Below are 26403 nucleotides of genomic sequence, written 5' to 3'. Positions count from 1 at the left end.
CAGCTGTCCGGGTGGCTGGTCTCAGACGATTCCGCAGGTGAAGAAGTGGGATGTGGAGGTCCTGGCCTGACGTGGTTACACATGGTCTGCGGTTATGAGGCTGATTGGACGTACTGCCAAATTCTCTAAAACGACACTGGAGGGCAGCTTATAGTAGAAAAATGTACATTCATTTATCTGGCAACAGCTCTGATGGACATTCCTGCATTTAGCATGCCAATTGCACACTCCCTCAAAACATCTGTGGCATTGTGTTGTGTGACAAAACTGCACATTTTAGAGTGGCCTTTTATTGTCCCCAGCACCAGGTGCACCTGTGTACTGATCGTGTTGTTCAATCAACTTCTTGATATGCCACACCTGGATGGTTTATCTTGGCAAAGGAGAAATGCTCACTAACAGGGATGTAGGCACATTTTATAGAAATAAGCTTTTTGTACATATGGAACTTTTCTGGGATCTTTCATTTCAGCTCAAGAAATATGGGACCAACACTTTACATTTATGTTCAGTGTAGAAACATTCACTTTAATTCAAAATACAATATGATTTCTGGATGTCTTTCTCATCTGTTCTGATCCAGGTTGCACATGTACAGACTGATCCTGGTAGAGCATGTACAGACTGATCCTGGTAGAGCATGTACAGACTGATCCTGGTAGAGCATGACATGAAGACAGAGGAAGGCTATGAGCAGTCCATCATAGTGGAAAAGATGATCTGCCATCCTGACTGAAATTATAATCGTCTTCTGTGGGTAAGAAAGAGCCACACAAGGACCTCATGATTTACTCAGACATACAGTATAGTGCAAACTGTTTCTAATAAAAATAGGTCTGTAAACTTTTTTTTAGAGATATCACCACTGTGTCATTGGGAAGAGTGACTAACCTGAGTCACTTTCATAGACATGCAGCTGAATAAGGAATGGCAGACAGTGTTAACATAAGAGACACACGCGATCATATACAAATGTAAGCAAAGTTTGAAATTGTTTTAGTCAAACATTCTAGATGTTATTATCTCAACTATTAACCAATGTACAGTACATGTTTGTGTGATTCATGTATGCAGTAGCATCAGACATACTTCAGATTATTTTCAATGTGGCTACTTGCATCTTTCCATCTCCTCCACCCTGGTCTTCGTGTCTCCCCAGGGTTACTCAGGTGGGCACCTGAACTGTCAGGGTAGAGATGGTAGGTGGTACATCCAGGGGGGTTACCAGCTTTGTGAATGGTAAAGGCTGCAAAACCACTCAAAAACCTACTGTCTTCACCCACGGTGGTTCTTTAATTCCCTGGATCAGTCAGGTGAGTTAGGACTCACCTCAGGCCTAGGCTGTGTAGCTGCTGAATAAGATCACATAGTTGAAATAATGGCCATGGTGCAGCAGAACTGGTGCAACACATGGATGGTTAAGTGAGTTGGTGTAAAACAAGTGGTACTGCATGAGATTACCTTTAATGTAATTTATCTTTCATTTACAGACAATGGCTCAAAACGGAATAAACCTCCCATATACACTGAGTGTACAAAACATTAGGAACATGCTCTTTCCATGACAGACTGACCAGGTGAGACCAGGTGAAAGCTATAATCCCTTAGTTATGTCACTTGTTAAATCCACTTCAATCAGTGTAGATGAAGATGAGGAAACAAGTTAAATAAAGATTTTTAAGCCTCGAGACAATTGAGACTGATAGATTGGGTACGCTATTCAGAGGGACATTTGGGCAAGAAACGAGTGTGTCTTTGAACGGGGTATGGTAGTAGGTGCCAGGAGCACCAGTTTGAGTCTGTCAAGAACTGCAACGCTGCGGTGTTATTCACGCTCAACAGTTTCCTGTGTGTATCAAGAATGGTCCAGCACCCAAAGGAAATCCAGACAACTTGACACAACTATGGGAAGCATCACAGGGCCAGCATCCCTGTGGAATGCTTTCAACACCTTGTAGAGTCCATGCCCTGATGCATTGAGGCTGTTCTGAGGGCAAAAAGGTGCAACTCAATATTAGGAAGGTGTTCCTCATTTTGTGTACACTCAGTGTAAGTCCTAGATGATAAAATGTATTATAATAGAAAAGGTGATAATTACTGTCCCTCTGTTTATTTATAAGTCTATTGAACAAAATATATCAACATAATGGTAACAATCTACAATACAAGATTACATTTATTTAACAAAGTGATATCATTGAACTCAAAATTGGTCTTATACTTAAGTGTTCTATTTGTGTTAGATCCAGCAGCATTTTCAGAGGTCCTCATAGCACAAAAATTGATCTTTAGCATTATAACCCTCACAGTAACCTTCACCTCAGATGCCAGAGGTCATGGGTCAACCTCAAAGGTTATAGGTCAGAGGGGTTCCAGGTGAAGAAGTCCATTCCTCGGAGCTCCTCAGGCAGGTAGTCCTGCTCCACAGGGGCACTGAAGGCAGGGTTGTACTTGTAGCCCTCAGCGTAGCCCAGGTCCTTCATGAGCTTGGTGGGGGCGTTGCGAAGGTGCAGGGGAACAGAGGGTAGGGGGCCCTTATGGTTCCTCAGACTGGCCTTCACGTTACCGTACGCCTTGTAGATTTCTACCGACTTAGGAGCCCTGGCCAGGTACACCACACACTGAGCCAAGATCACCTGAGGGTGGGAGGGAAGGAAGGAGCGAGGGGAGGAAAGGGAGTAGAGGGAGAATTACCTTTATTAGCATTTTGATATGGCCAAATATCAAAAGGCATACCGAATACCATGGTCAGAAAATAAGGAGTTCCTCAGGTAAAATCCAATGTCTCTCTTTATTGTATCCACAACATAACAAAGAGCTGATATTTAACAGAGGCAGATGTAAGGACAACTCTTGGTTGCCCTTGGTGACAAGATTTAAGTCTCACCTCACACTCTGGCATCCCGATGAAGTGGCAGGCCTGGAAGGCAGATACAGCCTGAGGAAGGGCAGAGGGATCTGCCATACCTGAACAAAAGGGACAGGACATCCAGTCAGAACACACCAAAACCTTGTCTAGGCCTTTGAGTTGTAAGGGAAGACTCCTTCCATGGCTCTGACAGGTGCAGACCAACAGAAAATAGACTCTGCATACAAATGTCAGGGCAAAAATAAGATTAGTCTGGGATGATACCAAAGACGCTAGATCATGGTTGTTGACATAATAGTTTGGTACAGGTAATTAGTGCTTGACCAACATGTTTTTATAAAAAGCACATTCTCCTCCTTACAGTGTTTTCTGAGGTTGCGCCAATGCAATGGTTCATGTAATTGGGTCAATAACTGATTAAAACAATGGTTTGATGTAAACAGAGACGCATCACACACCCACGTCTTCACTAGAGAAGCGGACTAGTCTGCGAGCCACGTACAAGGGGTCCTCTCCTCCCTCCAGCATGCGGCCCAGCCAGTAGAGGGAAGCGTTCTCGTGGGAGCCCCTCATTGATTTGTGCAGCGCTGAGATGCAGTTATAGTGCTCCTCACCTTTATGTAACAAACAACAAAGTAGGGTTGGATGGGTGGGAAAATGACCATAAGATCTAGAGAGAAATAGAAATGCATAGAAATACACTATATACAAAAGTATGTGGACGCCCCTTCAAATTAGTGGATTCAGCTATTTCAGCCACACCCGTTGCTGACAGGTGTATAAAATCAAGCACACACACATGCAATCCCCATAGACAAAAATTGGCAGTAGAATGGCTGTAGAATTACTGAAGAACTCAGTGACTTTCAACTTGGCACCCTCATATTAATGCCCATGATTTTTGGAATGAGACGTTTCGAGGAGTTGGTGTCCACATACTTTTGGTCATGTAGTGTACCTATAATGTAGTGGACAAAATGAGGGGAGGGGAGGGGTTAAGGTGGGGTGGGGATGAAGAAAAATAAGGGATCCAAAAATATATAAATAATACAAATGATTGTCTTGTTTTAGTTACACATAAGGCAGTATGTTTCTTATAATGTTTCTCCCTGGACTGGCAGACCTGGGTTCAAATACTATTATGATTTTTCGGGGCACAATGTAAACAATGAAATAGTCCTAAAAGTACAAACCCTTGCCCCATCTGGCTCTCCTGTCAAAATTCAATCAAATGCTCAAAGTAGCCTATTTGTAAGAGAAAAAAAAGAAAGTATTTTCTTCTTCTGATCCCTAGTGATCCATCCATCTACCTCCAGTCCACACCCACATTCCATCCATCAATCAGAGATAGTTGCTACTCAGAGTGACATGAGGCCTAAATTGGCCAGAGCTTCACTGGCGGCTTTCCAAGGCAAAGAATAATACACAAAAGTTACTGGTTAACTGTAGAGGGCTTAGAAACAAATCCCGACCAATGCCTGCTTGACACAAGTCATTTGTTTTTAGTTTCATAGATAAAAAAATTGCTTCATCAAAATATCATTCACACTAACAAAACTTAATAGAGCAGCATCAGGTTCAGTTCACACAACAAAATAGTGATGGAGGTCTACATGTCATCTCTTGTGGACAGATTCTCATGAACATGAAACAACGGGAATCTGTCAAGGCTCACGTAGAATGCGACCACAAGCAGCAGTAGTTCCTGGTTTGGGGTTTTTGGCATGGATTATTTGGAGAAATCAGGATTGGGCAAAGGCGGTGAGCTTAAACTGGTGCGTGGGTTGTCAAGCCTGTGTGAGGATAATGGTTTTCGTTTGCGAGTGAGGAGACTTTGCTTCCTTCCTTTACACAAAAGGTAATCACAATTGTTATCGGCATTCCCTTCCAGATGTAAAACAGGAAATGACAAACTTTCGCAAAATAATTTTACTTCCGGGTAACTGAGATTAGTCTACATGCAATGATGTGAATGAATTTCATCACTGTTTTTTTAATGACAAAACATTAAATAGAGTAAATGTAGAGTTAGGCCTATAGCTGGCAAAACCATCTATCCTGGATGTCTAGCTAGTTGACATAACAGTTAAGAGGCTGCTGGGTTGGGTCTAGTCTATATTTGTGTTCCTGCTGTATAGTTGATGTACATTAATCATTTCTGGGGCATCTTCAGAGGAAATTCCAGTTAGATTTTAAATTTGGCTAGCTCCTTTAACCCCATATGCTTAATTAGGTTCTGGATTCTCTCTGGAGGCCTCAGTCTCACCAGACCAATTAACCCACCATTGCGGTGATGTTCTAGCCTGGTCCTGTCTGTTTGACCCGTCTTAGCATCATTGTAAGGCGTGACAATGACCATATGAGATGACAAGACAGCACTAAACAGGTCTGGGACCTGGCTAGTGAGGGTCTATCCCTTGCTTCCAGTGGGCAATGGGCAATGTCCCATTATGAGACAGCCGTCCTAATTCGAACCTGTGTCTCATTTGTCACTCAGGTGGTCCCTCTTTCACGTCTCTCCACGATGGATAACTCCCCCACCTCAACCCTCCATATCCCATCCCACCTCCCGAGGCATTAGCCCACCTCCCGAGGCATTAGTGTGTTGACACAGCTATTTTGGATAAGGCTTCATCCACCTGGAGGCCTCCTTCAGCACCCAAAATAGGACACATGGAAACAAGGCAGGCGTCCTGTAAATCAACCAGGCCATGGAGGATGATGGAGCTCAGGGGGTCTCATAATAAATTGCCACGCCAGCTGGCACAAACTTTTCAAGCCCATGGCAGACAGCCCTCTGTCCCTGGTGGTGTGTTGGCAGCAGCAGTCAGAGTCAAAGGGTCCCCAGGATCCCCCCAAAAACCCATTTATCCTCTCATTTGCAAAAGAGCCATACACTCTATGGCATGTTTGAAGTGGTTGATCCATTTACTAGTAAAATCCTGAGAAGTTTGACAGGGAAGTGTTGAGAGGGAAAATACCAGAAATGTTGAGAAGACTCCTCTACCCATCCTCCACTGAGGTTGACAGAAAAAGTAAAGCTGAGAACCAGAGGTTAAAATAGACTGGGATCAAGTCCCTTCACCTTCACTTTTCAGAAACTAATGCACATAATATAAGAGTTATGACGGGTACTACATACTCTACGACCACACCAAGGAGTCTATCAATCTCCTAAGTGTCCTCTGACTAACATATTCTGGATATTCATTGATTCCAGTAAGATGACACTGACAACAACCAGTCCATGCTTCTAAAGCATCAATCAAGGGCAGTGAGCCACAATAGCACTTGGCAGGCTGGCACCACAGTGACATCACTTGTACAGTCACTGTCTGAGGGTTTTAACCTAATTAGCGCTAGCCGTCTGGCCTGAGTCAGCTAATGTAGGGCATATTGAAAGCGTCTACTGTACGTATTAGAGGGCAAAGTGTTCTTTGGCTGGATCTGGCTGCATATCTCAGACTCAGAGCAAAGGGGAAGTTAGCTCTACCAATAGGACCAGCACATTCACCATTTCACAAGAGACCTCTGAAATACACCTAAACTATTCACAGGTCCATTCCCATGAGCTGACAGACAGGCTGCTTGGGTTATTATCTCTGGGCTGCTGCTGTGGAGCCAACCAGACAGGATGTCACCACTCTGTAATTATCAAATTGAATCATGACAAGTAACATCATTTGTCATCTAAATTTTTAAATGTCTGTCAGTCCAGTGAGGGGCAGTGTAAAAGAACATCCTAGAAAAATGTCAAATGTCCACTGACTACAGCTGAATCAATTGAAAATAATGTACTCTAATGTTATGGTTGAACCATTGAGGAGCATCAAGATCATCAGTAGGCTGGAGATTCAATTTAGTGTACAGTTTTTCTCCATGCACATGTTAGTATGATAGGTGTGCGACTTCTATACTCTTTTCTATTGAACCATTGGACTCACCTGCTTTGTCGTAGAGGATATGGGACCTCTGAAGGCCCTCCTTCACATGCTCCTCCTGCACCACAATGTCACGTGAGGTACTGCCAGATCCTGATTGGCCAGGGCGGGCTGCACCCACCCGGGCCTGGACAGCCAGCTGGAGTCCGTTGAGCCCCGCCCGGGCGTCGCCGTCACACAGGTGTCCTATGGTGTCCAGAGCCTTCTGCTCAATATAGACCTTTGGTCTACAAAACATGAAAACAGAAACGCATTCAATAATAACAAATAAGAAATGTTTAGCTCCGATTATATTAGGCCTAAATGGCACAGAGAAAAGTGACAACTGTGTCTTTTTGCTATACTGCACATAGAAGCGTTTTCATCCAACATCAAATAGAGACCTTGCTGCTCAGAATTTGACTCCTGCAAACAGGGTGCTATGGTTTTTGGATGATCCTCCAGATCTCCCAGCCAACTACCTAATCGTTCATCCCCAGATCCAAATGGTTGACCCTGATGAAAAGCAACCGGTACGACGCCACACTTCGAGACCCTCTCACAGGGGCAGGCCCCCCCTCCATGTATGGTGACATAAATCAGACCCACACGAGGGGCACTCTTCAATTTAGCCAAGGCATGATGGGCAGTGTCCTTGTACCAGCGTCTGATCTAATACCATGTGTCGTTCTCAAATAATCCCATCTCTAAAACAAGTACACAACAGAGACTTGATCGACTTGGCCACTAGTGATGGAACCAAAAAAATGAACCAAAGAAAAATGTGATAGTTACATATCAGGCAGATACAGTGCCTTGCGAAAGTATTCGGCCCCCTTGAACTTTGCAACCTTTTGCCACATTTCAGGCTTCAAACATAAAGATATAAAACTGTATTTTTTTGTGAAGAATCAACAACAAGTGGGACACAATCATGAAGTGGAACGAGATTTATTGGATATTTAAAACTTTTTAAACAAAACAAAAACTGAAAAATTGGGCGTGCAAAATTATTCAGCCCCTTTACTTTCAGTGCAGCAAACTCTCTCCAGAAGTTCAGTGAGGATCTCTGAATGATCCAATGTTGACCTAAATGACTAATGATGATAAATACAATCCACCTGTGTGTAATCAAGTCTCCGTATAAATGCACCTGCACTGTGATAGTCTCAGAGGTCCGTTAAAAGCGCAGAGAGCATCATGAAGAACAAGGAACACACCAGGCAGGTCCGAGATACTGTTGTGAAGAAGTTTAAAGCCGGATATGGATACAAAAAGATTTCCCAAGTTTTAAACATCCCAAGGAGCACTGTGCAAGCGATAATATTGAAATGGAAGGAGTATCAGACCACTGCAAATCTACCAAGACCTGGCCGTCCCTCTAAACTTTCAGCTCATACAAGGAGAAGACTGATCAGAGATGCAGCCAAGAGGCCCATGATCACTCTGGATGAACTGCAGAGATCTACAGCTGAGGTGGGAGACTCTGTCCATAGGACAACAATCAGTCGTTTATTGCACAAATCTGGCCTTTATGGAAGAGTGGCAAGAAGAAAGCCATTTCTTAAAGATATCCATAAAAAGTGTTGTTTAAAGTTTGCCACAAGCTACCTGGGAGACACACCAAACATGTGGAAGAAGGTGCTCTGGTCAGATGAAACCAAAATTGAACTTTTTGGCAACAATGCAAAACGTTATGTTTGGCGTAAAAGCAACACAGCTGAACACACCTTCCCCACTGTCAAACATGGTGGTGGCAGCATCATGGTTTGGGCCTGCTTTTCTTCAGCAGGGACAGGGAAGATGGTTAAAATTGATGGGAAGATGGATGGAGCCAAATATAGGACCATTCTGGAAGAAAACCTGATGGAGTCTGCAAAAGACCTGAGACTGGGACGGAGATTTGTCTTCCAACAAGACAATGATCCAAAACATAAAGCAAAATCTACAATGGAATGGTTCAAAAATAAACATATCCAGGTGTTAGAATGGCCAAGTCAAAGTCCAGACCTGAATCCAATCGAGAATCTGTGGAAAGAACTGAAAACTGCTGTTCACAAATGCTCTCCATCCAACCTCACTGAGCTCGAGCTGTTTTGCAAGGAGGAATGGGAAAAAATTTCAGTCTCTCGATGTGCAAAACTGATAGAGACATACCCCAAGCGACTTACAGCTGTAATCGCAGCAAAAGGTGGCGCTACAAAGTATTAACTTAAGGGGCCTGAATAATTTTGCACGCCCAATTTTTCAGTTTTTGTTTTGTTAAAAAAGTTTGAAATATCCAATAAATGTCGTTCCACTTCATGATTATGTCCCACTTGTTGTTGATTCTTCACAAAAAAATAGTTTTATATCTTTATGTTTGAAACCTGAAATGTGGCAAAAGGTCGCAAAGTTCAAGGGGGCCGAATACTTTCGCAAGGCACTGTATATCGTATTGTTTTGACAATATCACAATATTATTTTTGCGCTAGTTGGCTGAACCCGGCACCAAAATAAAATTACATTACTGAATCGCAATACATATAGAATCGTAATACATATTGCTTCGGCACCTAAGTATTGTGATAATATCGTAATGTGAGAGCTCTGGCAATTCACAGCCCTATTGGCCACTAAGGTGACAAATAAACAACCCCTTACCAAAAACCACATTATGGAGTCAGCAGGGGAGCATCTTTATTGGACTTGGCCTGGGTGATAATATCATTGCAGGAGCTGGAGAGAAGTTAGCCTGAGTGTTCTTCTGGTCTGGGTGTCAGGTTAGACAGTCAGGACAGTGTTGAGCCGACAGTCCTGTGACAACATGAGAACTAACGGGGAGAGTGGAACTTGGCCCCTGGTCCCCGGGGCGATGCAAACACCCTCCACCAGCTCCAAGTGGGTCAGGACATGTAAACGTCTCTTGTTACCGATACCGACCCCCTTAATACTGATCCACATAACTCAAACCTAACCCACCATGCCAGGGACTTGCCACCTGAAAAACGCATCATTCTTGACTAGAATTTCAGTTTATTGAGTGGCCTCCAGAAACCTAATCATAACTAAATTTGTCCATTTAATTTGGCATATATTCTAGTCGACATGTGTAATCATCTATCAAGTTGATTTATGAAGTTCATCTTTCTAATCATTTGAGGTACCGGTAGGGTTACCGTTACGGTGACCGTATCATTAAGTGCATACATCTATCTCGAGACATGATAATGGTCCATTCTAAATCAAAACAAATATCACACACATATTATTTGGTTTATGTAAAGACAAGATTCAATAAAGAATTGTCTGATGGGTGACAATATTAGCCGATCACTTGTGAATGATATATTATCACTTTTGAATGATGCCTAGCGTGAGGCAAGAAACATGCATAATTGCATTTGCGGTCACTGTTGATAATGGTGTTTTCCCGCTAATAGAACATTCGCTCTTACAGCCTACTGCCGTGTGCACATTGCTGCAATTAGAATGTGAAGAAATAGCCTAATAGTTTATCAACATTTTAAGCTAAATGTTCTGATCTGTGGCATCAGCCTCATTGCGTAAAAATGATTTTTTTTTTATGCTAATGGTTGTATTCATTTGGGATCAATCACGTCCCACAACTGTCCCAGACTATGTTTGGAATAATTATTTATTGCACAGAATATATCAACTTTGGGACTATGGGGGATAGTAGATTGACATAGGCTAGTGCTTTTTCTGTTCGTTAGGCCTACTCATCTTGTTGGCTGACGAAAAGTAAATGTGGACAGTAAATGTGGACACCTCGGAATTGGATAAGGACATGCGCAGTTGCGTCCCGATGTGTCGGTCTTCACTTTTAGCTTGTGGGAAAGACCCGATCAGGTGATGGAGAGCCATGTGAGTGAGGCGCTTCGGAGGGCGCAGCACTCAGGGAGAAGGGAATTATAAGTATTATATTTAGCCCAAAGGCACAACAGCCATGGGATTTTTTAGGGGGCATTACATCCACACAAAGGGGATGCCGCCAGGACATTTGAGGCATTATCAAGTGCTTGTCAAATTGTGAATGAGAGACTGTTGAAGTGTGTACAGCCGGTGCAAAAAACTAAGCAGAGCTCATGCCTTTCAAGCAACTTTTTTCATATCATCATTAGTCACATCATGCAGTCTTAGAATGTATTGCAAATCTAAAAATATAACCCAATGTTTGTAGAACAACTAAAGTTACATTAATACCTCTAAATTAAGCATATAGGAGAACCTATTTCTTTGATAACCACAACACAGAATAGCCGCATGTGTGCACTCCCTCAAATCGTTTCTATTTTATACAGCTTTGTTCAATTGCATTCTTCATACTATAAAATCTAAAATAATGCCACGAAATTCAAAGCAAATATTGTCTGCTAAATGAACTAGTGTAGCCCACAGCCATATGGCATAGCCAGATCAGGACCTAACATAAGGACATCTCTGAGTATCCTATTCTGTTCTTCTGAAATAGACTACATGTTTCTTTAGACCTGTCTAAAATAAAATAAAAAAATGTTATATTGTGAAGGTGTAGGCATGGATTTATTAGACTTTTAAAAATGTAGATGTTTCAAAGTTCTGCATCAGCGGCTTGTAGGCTACATGTGGAATCCATACTGGTACCTGGCAGTTATTTGCTTGACAATCACAAACTGACAACATTTTGTGACCGCCACAGCCCTAGGTACCAGTGTGCTGATCCATACTGGTACCTGGCAGTTATTTGCTTGACAATCACAAACTGACAACATTTTGTGACCGCCACAGCCCTAGGTACCAGTGTGCTGATTCTGATCCATGAGCCTAAATGAAACAATAGATCTATATAGTAAATACCTGTGGGTAGATGAATAAAATATACTGTTTAAATGTTGACATTTAAGCCACTAAGTGTGACATCTGAACCGCATGCCATAGCTATGTGACACCAACAGCTCATTGGATATCCTACCAACCTTTCAATTCTATTCATGACTTTTGGCATACAATTAAATGATGTGAGGAGGGTGATAAGGGAGGGCACATACTAAACTAGTCTCATCTAGCTGTCCCAGTGGGACCTTCCTGTGAAACATACAGCCAAACATGCCTGTCTCCTCCCTTGGCTTGGACTCCAGACAAGACGATAGCCCCTTTTTAATTTGATAGGGGTGAGAGAGGAAAGCCAGGGCTGAGACCATTTTTTGCTGATGCAGTGTGGAAAATGTCTGGTTTAAAATGTTCCTTGGAACAAATGTATAGTTTGATAAATTTGACAGAACAAGATAGGATGTAAAGATGTGATGTAATAGAAAGGGTTGGTCTACCTGAGCGTAAAGATCTTTACACAACCAAAGAGCATTTCACTCCATGGTTTGCACCTGTACCAAGATCTTTAAACACAAATATAACATCTAATGTTAGCTCAATCACCACCACCACTCAATTACACCCATGTTGACCATGAAGGCTTTCTGCCATGAATCTGGTACACTGTTAAAACTTAGCCCTCATCTGCTGCCAGCAGTTAACAGCTGTCTCACTTAAACAGGCTAGGCTATACCGACACACTCCCCTCCATCTGTCAACAGAGAGAGAAATAGATAAAGGAGGTTACTAGTTCATTTAGCAGACAAGATTTGCTTAGAATTCCATGGCATTATAGTATATTATTTTATAATATGAAGAATATAATTGAACAAAGCTGAATAAAATAGAAAGGATATTTTCTCAGAGAAAGAGAGAGAAAGGAGAGCGAGCGAGTGAGTGAGAGAGAGAGAGGAGAGAAAGGAGAGAGAAAAAGAGAAAGAGAGAGAACACAACTGCCAGGGCTGTCTGCCTATAGTCAGGCCTGCCAGGCCATAAATGACCTAAAGGAAAACATTTTAAGGTGGGCACAGAGTAGAGAGAGGACGTCCCCCTCGACCAATCAGGGTTCAGGAATCTCAGACTTAAGGATGACGTGTCTACATGGCAAGTTCCGTGATAACAAGGCGCTCATTCCGAGAGGAGGGGGTATGAGCTACTTACTCTGATCTGAGCTTGGTTGGGTCTAACTCGTCTTGATCTATGCGGTCGTTGAGATCTTCTCCCAGTACACTGATCCCCAGCATAGCGACGGCCCTGAGCAGGATCGACCCCATTGCCTCCACAGACAGCTTGTCCAGAACCAGGACCCTGCACCTGCTAAGCAGAGCCGCGTTCACCTGGAACGAAGGGTTCTCCGTGGTTGCCCCGATCAGAGTCACTGTCCCACACTCCACATGAGGGAGGAAGGTATCCTACATACAAGAGACATAGAAAGAGAGTGAAGAGAGACATGGGAAGAAAAGAGAAGAAGGTGTTGAGCATCCCAAAAGAGGTTCAATATCAAGGGTGAGTCACAGGGCTTTGATTACCTATGCATGAAATACCATTGGCACTATACCTCACTGTACATTGGTTTAATAGGGTAGCTGTGTAAAAGCAATATAGGGTACATGATTAAAATACAAATCTATCTCACGCATGCGCTATGATGGCTATGTTTTCCCTCTTAGCACCGCTTTAGCCCGAGCACAGTGTAGAGAGTTGGCCCTGGCTCTAACTGCCTGTTAATTGTTATCAGAATTTACACAGACACAATATTTATTTTATTTTTATTTTACCTTTATTTAACCAGGCAAGTCAGTTAAGAACATATTCTTATTTTCAATGACGGCCTAGGAACAGTGGGTTAGCTGTCTGATCAGGGGCAGAGCGACAGATTTGTACCTTGTCAGCTCAGGGATTTGCACTTGCAACCTTCCGGTTACTAGTCCAACGCTCTAACCACTAGGCTACCCTGCCTCCCCTATAAAAGGGTCGTCCTGTGCCACAGTGAGTCCTTCATATTATACTACACAAAATGAAGACAGTAACTGATAAGGATATTTATTGCTATTTTCAGAGTGATACTTGTTTACTATGTTATTGTTACTATAGTTTGTTAAGCTTTGTAGGTATATTAAAACAATTGTGGCATGCTGTACGAAGCAATTATTTCAGATCGGGTTTTCTATCAAAACCCATCTGTCCATTATAGTGCTGAGCGATTAGTTCTTTATGAGGTTGGTTCGGTTTCGGTTCGATTATAACTTTTTTTAAAGACATTAACCGTGCATTAACCGTGCAACCATGCATTATGTGGGTTGAATGCTGTAACACAGAATAAGAATAAGATAATTAATAAAAGCCCCATGATGGTAGTCACTGCTCTTACTGCTTATCACTTACTAACCATCATTTACTCACATTACTTTAATAAAATAGTATAATACATTTGATGACTTTATTTCATTCCAAGTCATCATCTCATCTCTATAGAGCTGATGCCTACGCTGTCTGACAAAATCACTATCTCAGTAGTTCTTACTAAAGGTATACTTTTGACTGCTAAATTCCAAATATAAATCACTTAGATCATGTATTGAGAAGTAGAGATTGCGAAGCAACTACTCTTGATCGCTCTTGATCGAGCGCTCTTATGTCTCTTCTCTCCGTCTCTGTGTCTGCCACATACAAGTAGTTGGCTCAATGCATTATGCTCATTGTAGTTAAAAACCATGTTTTCTGTGCTAAACTATGTAGAATATTGGCCTGTTGGAAACTACAACTACATCGGACAGTTCAGGCTGGATCTGATTTATCTCTTGAAAAACAGAACGAAATAGAATTCATATATTTGAACTAAATTAGTTGTCAAAAAAACAAAAAAAATAACAGAAATTTCAGTTAATCATTCAGCACTAGTCCATTATGTTACATTTAGAAGTAAATATGTTTTAGTCGATTTGTGTCAGGGATGCGGACCACAGAGGCAGATTAAGTACACACCATTGTTACTACAATGGTGTGTGGGTACTGTTACACAATGGTGTGGAGTTGTGAAAGAAAAGAATGGCCACTAACATTCAACATAAATCTGAGGTGTTATCTTGGCTAGTTAGGTGATGTGATACCATATTCTAATAGTAGAATTATGCAAACAATCTCTCAAATGGCTTCAGGGAATCTGATTGAGATGCTACTCTAAAAATCTATGAATCTTTCCAAGAATCTGTGGTAGATACAAAGAGGGTGGATAATGGGTATTGTTTGAGGGAATTAAGTCTTTATTTTGGGATCATGAGATGGACATTCCTATACTTGTGTGGTTGAGACCGCGCAGACAGACTAGCATGATAGCCAATCATAAGTGTACAGAGATTTCTGACAAATGTGTGGCTGTAGCTAGGCAAGGGCAACTAAATAATTTGGCCTACAACTCCATGGAGTACACTACTCATTATGAAAAATGTGATAAGACATAAGATGAGTGAAATTAGACCTACACATTTTCATAAAAATAAATGTCATCTTTGGAATTTGCATCTTGGAGTGATACCCTTTACCTTTTGTCATTATTATTGGCTGAAACCTGAGCCCAATTCTTCTCATTGGCTGGAGCACTTTGGTTGTTATTACCTGTTGTGACTTGTTGAAGCGATGGATCTCATCTATAAAGAGGATGGTCTTCCTCTTCATCAGTTTTAACTCATTCTGGGCCTGCTTAATGACCTCTCGCACCTCATTGGTGGATGTGCTGGTGGCAGAGAGAGAAACGAAGCGGGCCGTGCCCCTCTTCTTATTGCCGCTGGCTATGATGTGGGCCAGGGTGGTCTGGAAGGAAGGACAGAGATACATAAACGTAAGAGTTCATAGTGACACCATATCTAATTCTTAGAATTCTTATCCATCTGAAGAAAGCGAGTACCTGTGAATACTTCTCGTTCAAAATATGATTACTACTAATGATGAAGATAGATACAGTGCCTTGCGAAAGTATTCGGCCCCCTTGAACTTTGCGACCTTTTGCCACATTTCAGGCTTCAAACATAAATATATAAAACTGTATTTTTTTGTGAAGAATCAACAACAAGTGGGACACAATCATGAAGTGGAACGACATTTATTGGATATTTCAAACTTTTTTAACAAATCAAAAACTGAAAAAATACTTTGTAGCACCACCTTTTGCTGCGATTACAGCTGTAAGTCGCTTGGGGTATGTCTCTATCAGTTTTGCACATCGAGAGACTGAAATTTGTTCCCATTCCTCCTTGCAAAACAGCTCGAGCTCAGTGAGGTTGGATGGAGAGCATTTGTGAACAGCAGTTTTCAGTTCTTTCCACAGATTCTCGATTGGATTCAGGTCTGGACTTTGACTTGGCCATTCTAACACCTGGATATGTTTATTTTTGAACCATTCCATTGTAGATTTTGCTTTATGTTTTGGATCATTGTCTTGTTGGAAGACAAATCTCCGTCCCAGTCTCAGGTCTTTTGCAGACTCCATCAGGTTTTCTTCCAGAATGGTCCTATATTTGGCTCCATCCATCTTCCCATCAATTTTAACCATCTTCCCTGTCCCTGCTGAAGAAAAGCAGGCCCAAACCATGATGCTGCCACCACCATGTTTGACAGTGGGGATGGTGTGTTCAGCTGTGTTGCTTTTACGCCAAACATTACGTTTTGCATTGTTGCCAAAAAGTTCAATTTTGGTTTCATCTGACCAGAGCACCTTCTTCCACATGTTTGGTGTGTCTCCCAGGTGGCTTGTGGCAAACTTTAAACGACACTTTTTATGGATATCTTTAAGAAATGGCTTTCTTCTTGCCACTCTTCCATAAAGGCCAGCTTTGTGCAATATACGACTGATTGTTGTCCTATGGACAGAGTCTCCCACCTCAGCTGTAGATCTCTGCAGTTCATCCAGAGTGATCATGGGCCTCTTGGCTGCATCTCTGATCAGTCTTCTCCTTGTATGAGCTGAAAGTTTAGAGGGACGGCCAGGTCTTGGTAGATTTGCAGTGGTCTGATACTCCTTCCATTTCAATATTATCGCTTGCACAGTGCTCCTTGGGATGTTTAAAGCTTGGGAAATCTTTTTGTATCCAAATCCGGCTTTAAACTTCAAAGTTCAAGGGGGCCGAATACTTTTGCAAGGCACTGTACATAACATGATTCCCTCTTATGTGTGGGGCCCTATGTGAAACTTATTTTTCTTCATTAAATCCTTGGGAATGCAGGCAGGCACCTAAAATCATGCATCTACTGATCCTGCTGCGTGCCACTGTCACAGCATTTCCATCTGTATTTTATAGGCCTATAATGCATTTTCCAGTCCCTATAATCCACAGATGGAACCAAGTCCCCTGGTCCCTGCCTAGAACACCCTGAAGACAGATTCATAAATCTAGCCTCCACTGTAAATCCTGGAGTCCAGCTCCATAAATCTCATGAAAACTGACCCATGACACCAGGGGGCTGACAAAGAGAGTCAGCGAGAAAGGGAAAGTGTTAAGAGGCATGCTGTTTTGGTGGCCAGTCAAGTCAGAGGTAGCTGGCCTATTATGGCGTTAACAGTGCAGATAACGCAAGACTCCAGCCAGTCACTATACAGTATCTAGGCCTAATGGGAGAATTTCAAGCAGTTCCAATTATGTGACTGCCATCCGTGGGCATTGCAATAATCACATGAACTCAGTCAATCATCATCAAAAAACTGCAGAAATGGCCTTATCTTTAGGCTTAACGTTATGTAGGCACTGGGCATATGCCCTATTGTTACATTCCAAGGCTGCTGCAAGGTCTTCCCTGCCCACAGGGGTCTCGTGTTCTTGAGCAACGACGACCTCAGGGGGATGGTTGGTTGAAATCAATATTTGTCTGCTTTATAGATTATTTTTCTAACAAGCTGCAACTGAGTAACACTAATTGGTCTGGTCTAAAAAAAAAAAAACAGCGCTGATGCTGATATGGGAAGTTGCTGTTGCTGCTGTTGTCAGTTCCACCTGCGGTTGGCATCCAATAAATGTTGCATTCCCGTCACCTACCAGACTGGAATACAACTCCATAATACTTTGCTGAAAAAAAGCATATTTTTTAAATACCCTACCATCTAACACAGCACTCACAAAAAAAAGAATATATATATATATCATACTCCACTATTTAACCCCTGTGTGGTGTTTGGGTCTGTGGGCCCATTTTCAATGTTTACTAAAAGAAAAATGATACAATTAATACTTTTTTCAAACTGAGACTCATTGACCTTGGCTAAATTTCTGTGAAGAACATGTAAAATAATACATTTTCACACTGTGCACTCCCCTACACATTTATATTACATATGTGGTGTTCAGGTCCACTGGACCTGACGGTAATAAAAGTAAAAATTAAACAAAAATGTTTGCTGTGTGCCTTCAATCTGTTTTCCTCCTCCCTGGGCCTGCTGTTTCAACATAGCACCAAGAACCTGTCTGTTTCCCTGCCTGTCGCCCTCTTTTCTCACTCTTTACCCTTTGTAGTGTGTGAAACTACACAATGTCTTGTGAGAACATGCAATGTTATTACAATATATTATTTTAATTTATAAATATTATTTCCCCACACTCTACCCCAACCAGGTGCAAATTGGGGGAGGGACACAACAAATAAATAGCTTTGCATATGTGGCTACTTAACACAATCAATCAGTATGGCAAAAAGTATCTCTGCTCAGAGGGCCTTAGAATTTTTTTAGCAGAGAGAAGCTAGTGTGAAAGAAGCATCTTCCACTTTGGAAAATCATGAATTTTGTCCCTGTCAATTCGGAGTCTGACAGGGAGTTGGATGAAGAGGATGAGACTGACAATAAGCCACCCCCACATTCCCAGTGGGTCAGAAGTTTACATACAATCAATTAGTATTTGTTAGCATTGACTTTAAATTGTTTAACTTGGGTAAAACATTTTGGGTAGCCTTCCAAGTTGGGTGAATTTTGGCCAATTCCTCGTGACAGAGCTGGTGAGTCAGGTTGAGTCAGGTTTGTTGGCCTCCTTGCTCTCACATGCTTTTTAAGTTCTGCTCACAAGTTTTCTATAGGATTGAGGTCAGGGCGTTGTGATGGCCACTCCAATACCTTGACTTTGTTGTCCTTAAGCCAACAACTTTGCCACAACTTTGGAAATATGCTTGGGGTCATAGTCCATTTGGAAGACCCATTTGCGACCAAGCTTTAACTTCTTGACTGATGTCTTGAGATGTTGCTTCAATATATCCACATAATTTTCTTTCCTCATGATGCCATCTATTTTGTGAAGTGCACCAGTCCCTCCTGCAGCAAAGCACCCCCACAACATGATGCTGCCACCCCCATAACATGATGCTGCCACCCCCATGCTTCACGGTTGGGATGGTGTTCTTTGGCTTGCAAGTCTCCCCCGTTTTCCTCCAAACATAACAATGGACATTATAGCCAAACAGTTCTATTTTTGTTTCATCAGACCAGAGGACATTTCTCCAAAAAGTATAATATTTGTCCCCATGTGCAGCTGCAAACAGTAGGCTTTTTTATGGCGGTTTTGGCGCAGTGGCTTCTTCCTTGCTGAGCGGCCTTTCAGGTTATGTCGATATAGGACTCGTTTTACTGTGGATATAGATTAGAGGTCGACCGATTATGATTTTTCAACGCCGATACCGATTATTGGAGGACCAAAAAAGCCGATACCGATGAATCGGCCGATATAAAAAAATGTATTTGTAATAATGACAATTACAACAATACTGAATTAACACTTATTTTAACCTCTAGTGACACCCCATCCCGTGAACGGGACCGTTGTCATCATCTGACACTAATTAGCATTACGCAACGGACATAAATATTACTAAAAAATATTCCTATTCATGAAAATCACAAGTGAAATATATTGAGACACAGCTTAGCCTTTTGATAATCACTCTGTCATCTCAGATTTTCAAAATATGCTTTACAGCCAAAGCTAGACGATAGCCTAGCATAGCTAGCCTAGCATAGCATTTTGTCCAACTAGCAGCAGGTAACTTGGTCACGGAAATCAGAAAAGCAATCAAATTAAATCGTTTACCTTTGATGAGCTTCGGATGTTTTCACTCACGAGACTCCCAGTTAGATTGCAAATGTTCCTTTTTTCCAAAAATATTATTTTTGTAGGCGAAATAGCTCCGTTTGTTCTTCCCGTTTGGCTGAGAAATCGCCCGGAAATTGCAGTCACGAAAACTGCGAAAAATATTCCAAATTAGCTCCATAATATCGACAGAAACATGGCATATGTTGTTTATAATCAATCCTCAAGGTGTTTTTCAAATATCTATTCGATAATATATCCATCGGGACAATTAGTTTTTCAGTAGGACCGATTGGAGTAATGGCTACCTCTGTATTTTACGCGAGAATCTCTCTGGGAGCATCAGGTGACAACTTGCGCAATGTAGCCGCCTACGGGTATTCTTCAAGTTAAGAACAAATTCTTATTTTCAATGGCGGCCTAGGAATGGTGGGTTAACTGCCTGTTCAGGGGCAGAACGACAGATTTGTTCCTTGTCAGCTCGGGGATTTGATCTTGCAACCTTCCAGTTACTAGTCCAACGCTCTAACCACCTGCCTTACATTGCACTCCACGAGGAGCCTGTGTGGCAGGCTGACTACCTGTTACGCGAGTGCAGCAAGAACTCAAGGTAAGATGCTAGCTAGCATTAAACTTATCTTATAAAAAACAATCAATCTTAACATAATCACTAGTTAACTACACATGGTTGATGATAGTTTATCAAGCGTGTCCTGCGTTGCATATAATCGATGCGGTGCCTGTTAATTTCTCATCGAATCGAGGCCTACTTCGCCAAACGGATGATCATTTAACAAGCGCATTCATGAACAAAGCACTGTCTTTGCACCAATGTGTACCTAACCATAAACATCAATGCCTTTCTTAAAATCAATACACAAGTGTATATATTTTTAAACCTGCATATTTAGTTAATATTGCCTGCTAACATTAATTTATTTTAACTTGGGAAATTGTCACTTCTCTTGCGTTCCGTGCAAGCAGTATATGCAGCAGTTTGGGCCACCTGGCTCATTGCTAACTGTGTGAAGACAATTTATTCCTAACAAAGACCGTGATTAATTTGCCAGAATTAACATTGAAGGTTGTACAATGTTACAGCAATATTTAGATTTAGGCATGCCACCCATTAGATAAAATACAGAACGGTTCCGTATTTCACTGAAAGAATAAACGTTTTGTTTTCGAAATTATAGTTTCCGGATTTGACCATACTAATGACCTAAGTCTCGTATTTCTGTGTGTTATTATGTTATAATTAAGTCTATGATTTGATATAGCAGTCTGACTGAACGGTGGTAGGCAGCAGCAGGCTCGAAAGTATTCAGTCAAACAGCACTTTGGTGCGTTTGCCAGCAGCTCTTTGCTGTGCTTCAAGCATTGAGCTGTTTATGACTTCAAGCCTATCAACTCCCAAGATTAGGCTGGTGTAACTGATGTGAAATGGCTAGCTAGTTAGTGGGGTGCGCGCTGATAGCGTTTCAATCGGTGATGGAAACAGGTGGCTCTAGACAGGGAGCGTCATAGCGTCATTTCCGGTCACAACTTGCAGACTTGTTTACGTGCTGCTGTGCGGTCTGTTGCCAACCTTTGCTACCTGACAACTTTACGGTTTTTACTTTTTAATTAACGTTTATATTTATAATTTTTCCCTCACTCAACTTTTTTTCCATTCAACTTTTTCACTCCGGACATTTTATCTGGACATGGTTCATCAGGACTTCCAACAGGGACTTCCAGTATTTATGCGTCGGGGGGCTAGGGTCAGTCTGTTATATATATATATATTTTTTTGCAAATCGTTCCAGTCACAGGCAGCAGAGAACTGGAAGGAAAGGCGGCCAAATTAGGTGTTGGCTTTAGGGATGATCAGTGAGATACACCTGCCGGAGCGCGTGCTACGGGTGGGTGTTGCCATCGTGACCAGTGAACTGAGATAAGGCAGAGCTTTACCTACCTTTACTTGTAGATGACCTGGAGCCAGTGGGTCTGGCGACGAATATGTAGCGAGGACCAGCCGACTAGAGCATACAGGTCGCAGTGGTGGGTGGTATAAGGTGCTTTAGTAACAAAACGGATGGCACTGTGATAAACTGCATCCAGTTTGCTGAGTAGAGTATTGGAACCTATTTTGTAGATGACATCGCCGAAGTCGAGGATCGGTAGGATAGTCAGTTTTACTAGGGTAAGTTTGGCAGCGTGAGTGAAGGAGGCTTTTGTTGCGGAATAGAAAGCCGACTCTAGATTTGATTTTAGATTGGAGATGTTTGATATGAGTCTGGAAGGAGAGTTTACAGTCTAGCCAGACACCTAGGTACTTATAGATGTCCACATATTCTAGGTCGGAACCATCCAGGGTGGTGATGCATGCATTTGGTTTTACTAGCGTTTAAGAGCAGTTGGAGGCCACGGAAGGAGTGTTGAAGCTCGTTTGGAGGTTAGATAGTACAGTGTCCAAGGAAGGGCCAAAAGTATACAGAATGGTGTCGTCTGCGTAGAGGTGGATCAGCGAATCGCCCGCAGCAAGAGCAACATCATTGTTATATACAGAGAAAAGAGTCGATATCTAGAGTATTTCTGCACCCTCGACAACTACTGTGATTATTATTATTTGACCATGCTGGTCATTTATGAACATTTTGGCCATGTTCTGTTATAATCTCCACCCGGCACAGCCAGAAAAGGACTGGCCACCCCTCATAGCCTGGTTCCTCTCTAGGTTTCTTCCTAGGTTTTGGCCTTTCTAGGGAGTTTTTCCTAGCCACCGTGCTTCTACACCTGCATTGCTTGCTGTTTGGGGTTTTAGGCTGGGTTTCTATACAGCACTTTGATATATCAGCTGATGTAAGAAGGGCTATATAAATACATTTGATTTGATGTCACTCACTCTGAGACCTTGAAGTAGTTGTTCCACTTGCTCTGCAAGAGCCGCAGCTTTTGTGGAGCGAAGGGTAACGACACTTCGAGGGTGGCTGTTGTCGATGTGTTCCTTGTTCGAGCCCAGGTAGGGGCGAGGAGAAGGACGGAAGCTATACTGTTACACTGGCAATACTAAAGTGCCTATAAGAACATCCAATAGTCAAAGGTATATGAAATACAAATGGTATAGAGACATAGTCCTATAATTTCTACAATAACTACAACCTAAAACTTCTTACATGGGAATATTGAAGACTCATGTTAAAAGGAAACACCAGCTTTCATATGTTCTCATGTTCTGAGCAAGGAACTTAAACGTTAGCTTTTTTACATGGCACATATTGCAATTTTACTTTCTTCTCCAACACTTTGTTTTTGAATTATTTAAACCAAATTGAACATGTTTCATTATTTATTTGAAGCTAAATTGATTTTATTGATGTATTATATTAAGTTAAAATAAGTGTTCATTCAGTATTGTTGTAATTGTCATTATTACACATTTTAAAAAAAAATCAAAAACGGCTGATTAATCGGTATCGTTTTTTTTTGGTCCTCCAATAATCGGTATCGGCGTTGAAAAATCATAATTGGTCGACCTCTAGTAAAAATGCTGTTCATCGATTACAGCTCAGCATTTAACACCATAGTACCCTACAAAATTGTCATTAAGCTCGAGACCCTGGGTCTCGACCCCGCCCTGTGCAACTGGTGGTGAGGGTAGGTAACAACATCTCCACCCCGCTGATCCTCAACACTGGGGCCCCACAAGGGTGCGTTCTCAGCCCTCTCCTGTACTCCCTGTTCACCCATGACTGCGTGGCCATGCACGCCTCCAACTCAATCAAGTTTGCAGCCGACACTAGTGGTAGGCTTGATTACCAACAACGACGAAACGGCCTACAGGAAGGAGGCGAGGGCCCTCGGAGTGTGGTGTCAGGAAAATAACCTCACACTCAACGTCAACAAAACTAAGGAGATGATCGTGGACTTCAGGAAACAGCAGAGGGAGCAGCCCCCTATCCACATTGACGGGACAGTAGTGGAGAAGGTGGAAAGTTATAAGTTCCTCAGCGTACACATCACAGACAAACTGAAATGGTCCACCCACACAGACAGCGTGGTGAAGAAGGCACAGAGGCGCCTCTTCAACTTCAGGAGGCTGAAGAAATTTGGCTTGTCACCAAAAACACTCACAAACTTTTACAGATGCACAATCGAGAGAATCCTGTCAGGCTGTATCACCGCCTGGTACAGCAACTGCTCCGCCCATAACCGCAAGGCTCTCTAGAGGGTAGTGAGGTCTACACAACGCATCACCGGGGGCAAACTACCTACCCTCCAAGACACCTACACCACCCAATGTCACAGGAAGGCCAAAAAGATCAAGGACAACAACCACCCAAGCCACTGCCTGTTCACCCCACTATCATCCAGAAGGCGAGGTCAGTACAGGTGCATCAAAGCGGGGACCAAGAGACTGAAAAACAGAATCTATCTCAAGGCCATCAGACTGTTAAACAGCCATCACTAACATTGAGTGGCTGCTGCCAACATACTGACTCAACTCTAGCCACTTTAATAATGGAAAAATTGATGTAATAAATGTATCACTAGCCACTTTAAACAATGCCACTTTATATAATGCTTACATACCCTACATTACTCATCTCATATGTATATACTGTACTCTATACCATCTACTGCATCTTGCCTATGCCGTTCGGCCATCACGCAATCAAATATATTTTTATGTACATATTCTCATACATTCCTTTACACTTGTGTGTGTATAAGGTAGTTGTTGTGAAATTGTTAGAGGTTAGATATTCCTGCATGGTCAGAACTAGAAGCACAAGCATTTTGCTACATTTGCATTAACATCTGCTAACCATGTGTATGTGACAAATAAAATTTGATTTGATGTGATTTGACTCTTCTACCTTGGCCTGCTGTAACTATATATGTGAGTGAGATGTTAGTAAAATTCGATGTTAGTAAAATTGAAAGTGTTTTCATCATTCTAGATTGCAGCCGGTAGCAACATGAAGAAGCGCTGTGATGTGCGTGGACCCAAGGACAGGAAGACACAGTACACATGCATCAAGTGCAAGAAATACATTTGCAACACACACACACAGCAAAACTCTGTCCCTCATGTGGTGTGTAGACCAGCCTTAATTTGTTTTTAAAAAAATCACATTTTATTTTTAAAATAATGATAGCGCTTTAATTGATACATTTTACCTAGCAGAGGTAAATGGCAAATATTAACTATGCTGTCAATATTTTTTACATTTAACCTTTAACTAGGCAAGTCAATTAAGAACAAATTCTAATTTACAATGACGGTGTATTGCTTGTAATTGATGCAAGTCAACATCTAAGTATTAAGTAATTTTACATAAATTGTTATGGCTGTATTGTTTAAAAACCGAATAATGTTTTGGGTCCATCAGACCCGCGAACATTGGGTGAATAACAAAAACATGAACACCACACAAGGGTTAAATCTATTTAGTCCTACTTCAGGCCAACAGCCTGAAAGTATGAGCCACCACCACATAACACACTCTGTACCTCTTCTGACATCAAACCTCGCACACCCAAATACCTCTCTGCAGCTGCCACCACAACCTCTATTTTCTGCAATTTATGTTCCATCCCTGCAGGACAGTTGATAACCATTGTTATAAATGCCAGAATTACAGTCTTACTTGAAACATATCACTTGGTTTATCCCTCCGTACTGGTACAGATCGACTACTCACACCACACCTCTCAGGATCTCTCCCCCTTGACCCATCTTCCTTTACTTTCTTCACTGCCTCAGCATATGACAACTTCTGATTGTCAGTCACAAACTTCATCATCACTCACGTGTTACTTTCGTTTAGAACATGGAAATACAATCTAGATTATATGTATATGTTTACAAAGTAGAACACCATACCTTCCCACATCCAGGTGGTCCCCATAGGATCAATGACGGTATCTCCTGAGAATCCAACAGCGACCTGAGAAGGGTGTGTTCTCCTACTACTTTGTTTTGGCCGAAATATTCCTCTAGCGTTGTTGGTCGCAGTTTATCCGCCAGTGGCTTATCGATATTCAGCAGTGCGCGCACAGGTGTTGTATCACGCGGGGTCTTTATCAGTGTGTTCGATGCAGGGGGCTCGATGCAAAACTGTCCCATCGCCTTACCTGTCCCCATCTCGTCCGGTGAATGACGTTTCGTTCCTTTGCTGACAGCAGTGCTGGCAATCGGTTTATTCGATAAAAATGTATTTCGTTCACTTTGAACTGGACCCTTATTTATGTTGGTCTGAAACATCCTGAAAATCGGAGAGGGCGGCGTGGTACTTTTCCTCGCCTCTGACGACTCTGTCGTATTGACTGTTGGACTAGACGCTTCGCTAGAAATGCGAGGTTTCTTGAGAGGTGGTCCGTTCATTTCTTTACTGGTTGATGTCGGACAACTGTCATTGTTTAACAAACATCTGTCCAGATGGGCATTGATTTCTGACGCCGCGAAATCCTTAAAACAAACGGGACATTGTACTGGCTCCGCAACGCTACCTTCTACTTCGCTCGCCATGTTTTCTTTCCCGCTAAACTTGACCTCACCACGTGACCATAACACCGACACTTTATAAAAATATAATATTTTACATTTATTATAGCAGTTTAAAAAATGAAAAAGAACACTTAAGATTTGTGTTCACTTGCAGCATGTGAACCATTTCTGTCTGCCTAGGACGGGGTCAGAATTTATTTGAAGCAT

General features: G+C 42.0%; 1 protein-coding gene across 1 annotated transcript; it reads right to left on the bottom strand.

Annotated features, from left to right (window-relative positions):
* Window positions 1-2100: 2100 nt before the first annotated feature.
* On the bottom strand, window positions 2101-26386 carry wrnip1 (WRN helicase interacting protein 1). The gene is made up of 7 exons (XM_021613514.2): window positions 25573-26386; window positions 15256-15450; window positions 12802-13052; window positions 6814-7037; window positions 3328-3483; window positions 2888-2967; window positions 2101-2636 (listed from the first exon to the last, which is right to left on the bottom strand). Exons 1-7 carry the CDS (start codon window positions 26215-26217, stop codon window positions 2355-2357), a joined length of 1833 nt encoding a protein of 610 aa, XP_021469189.2. The 5' UTR covers window positions 26218-26386; the 3' UTR covers window positions 2101-2354.
* Window positions 26387-26403: the final 17 nt, after the last annotated feature.

Source organism: Oncorhynchus mykiss, chromosome 8 (assembly GCF_013265735.2).
Source record: "Oncorhynchus mykiss isolate Arlee chromosome 8, USDA_OmykA_1.1, whole genome shotgun sequence".
Lineage (NCBI taxonomy): Eukaryota > Metazoa > Chordata > Actinopteri > Salmoniformes > Salmonidae > Oncorhynchus > Oncorhynchus mykiss.
Note: the sequence above shows the minus strand (reverse complement) of the source record. Positions and strands in the feature narration are given on the sequence as shown.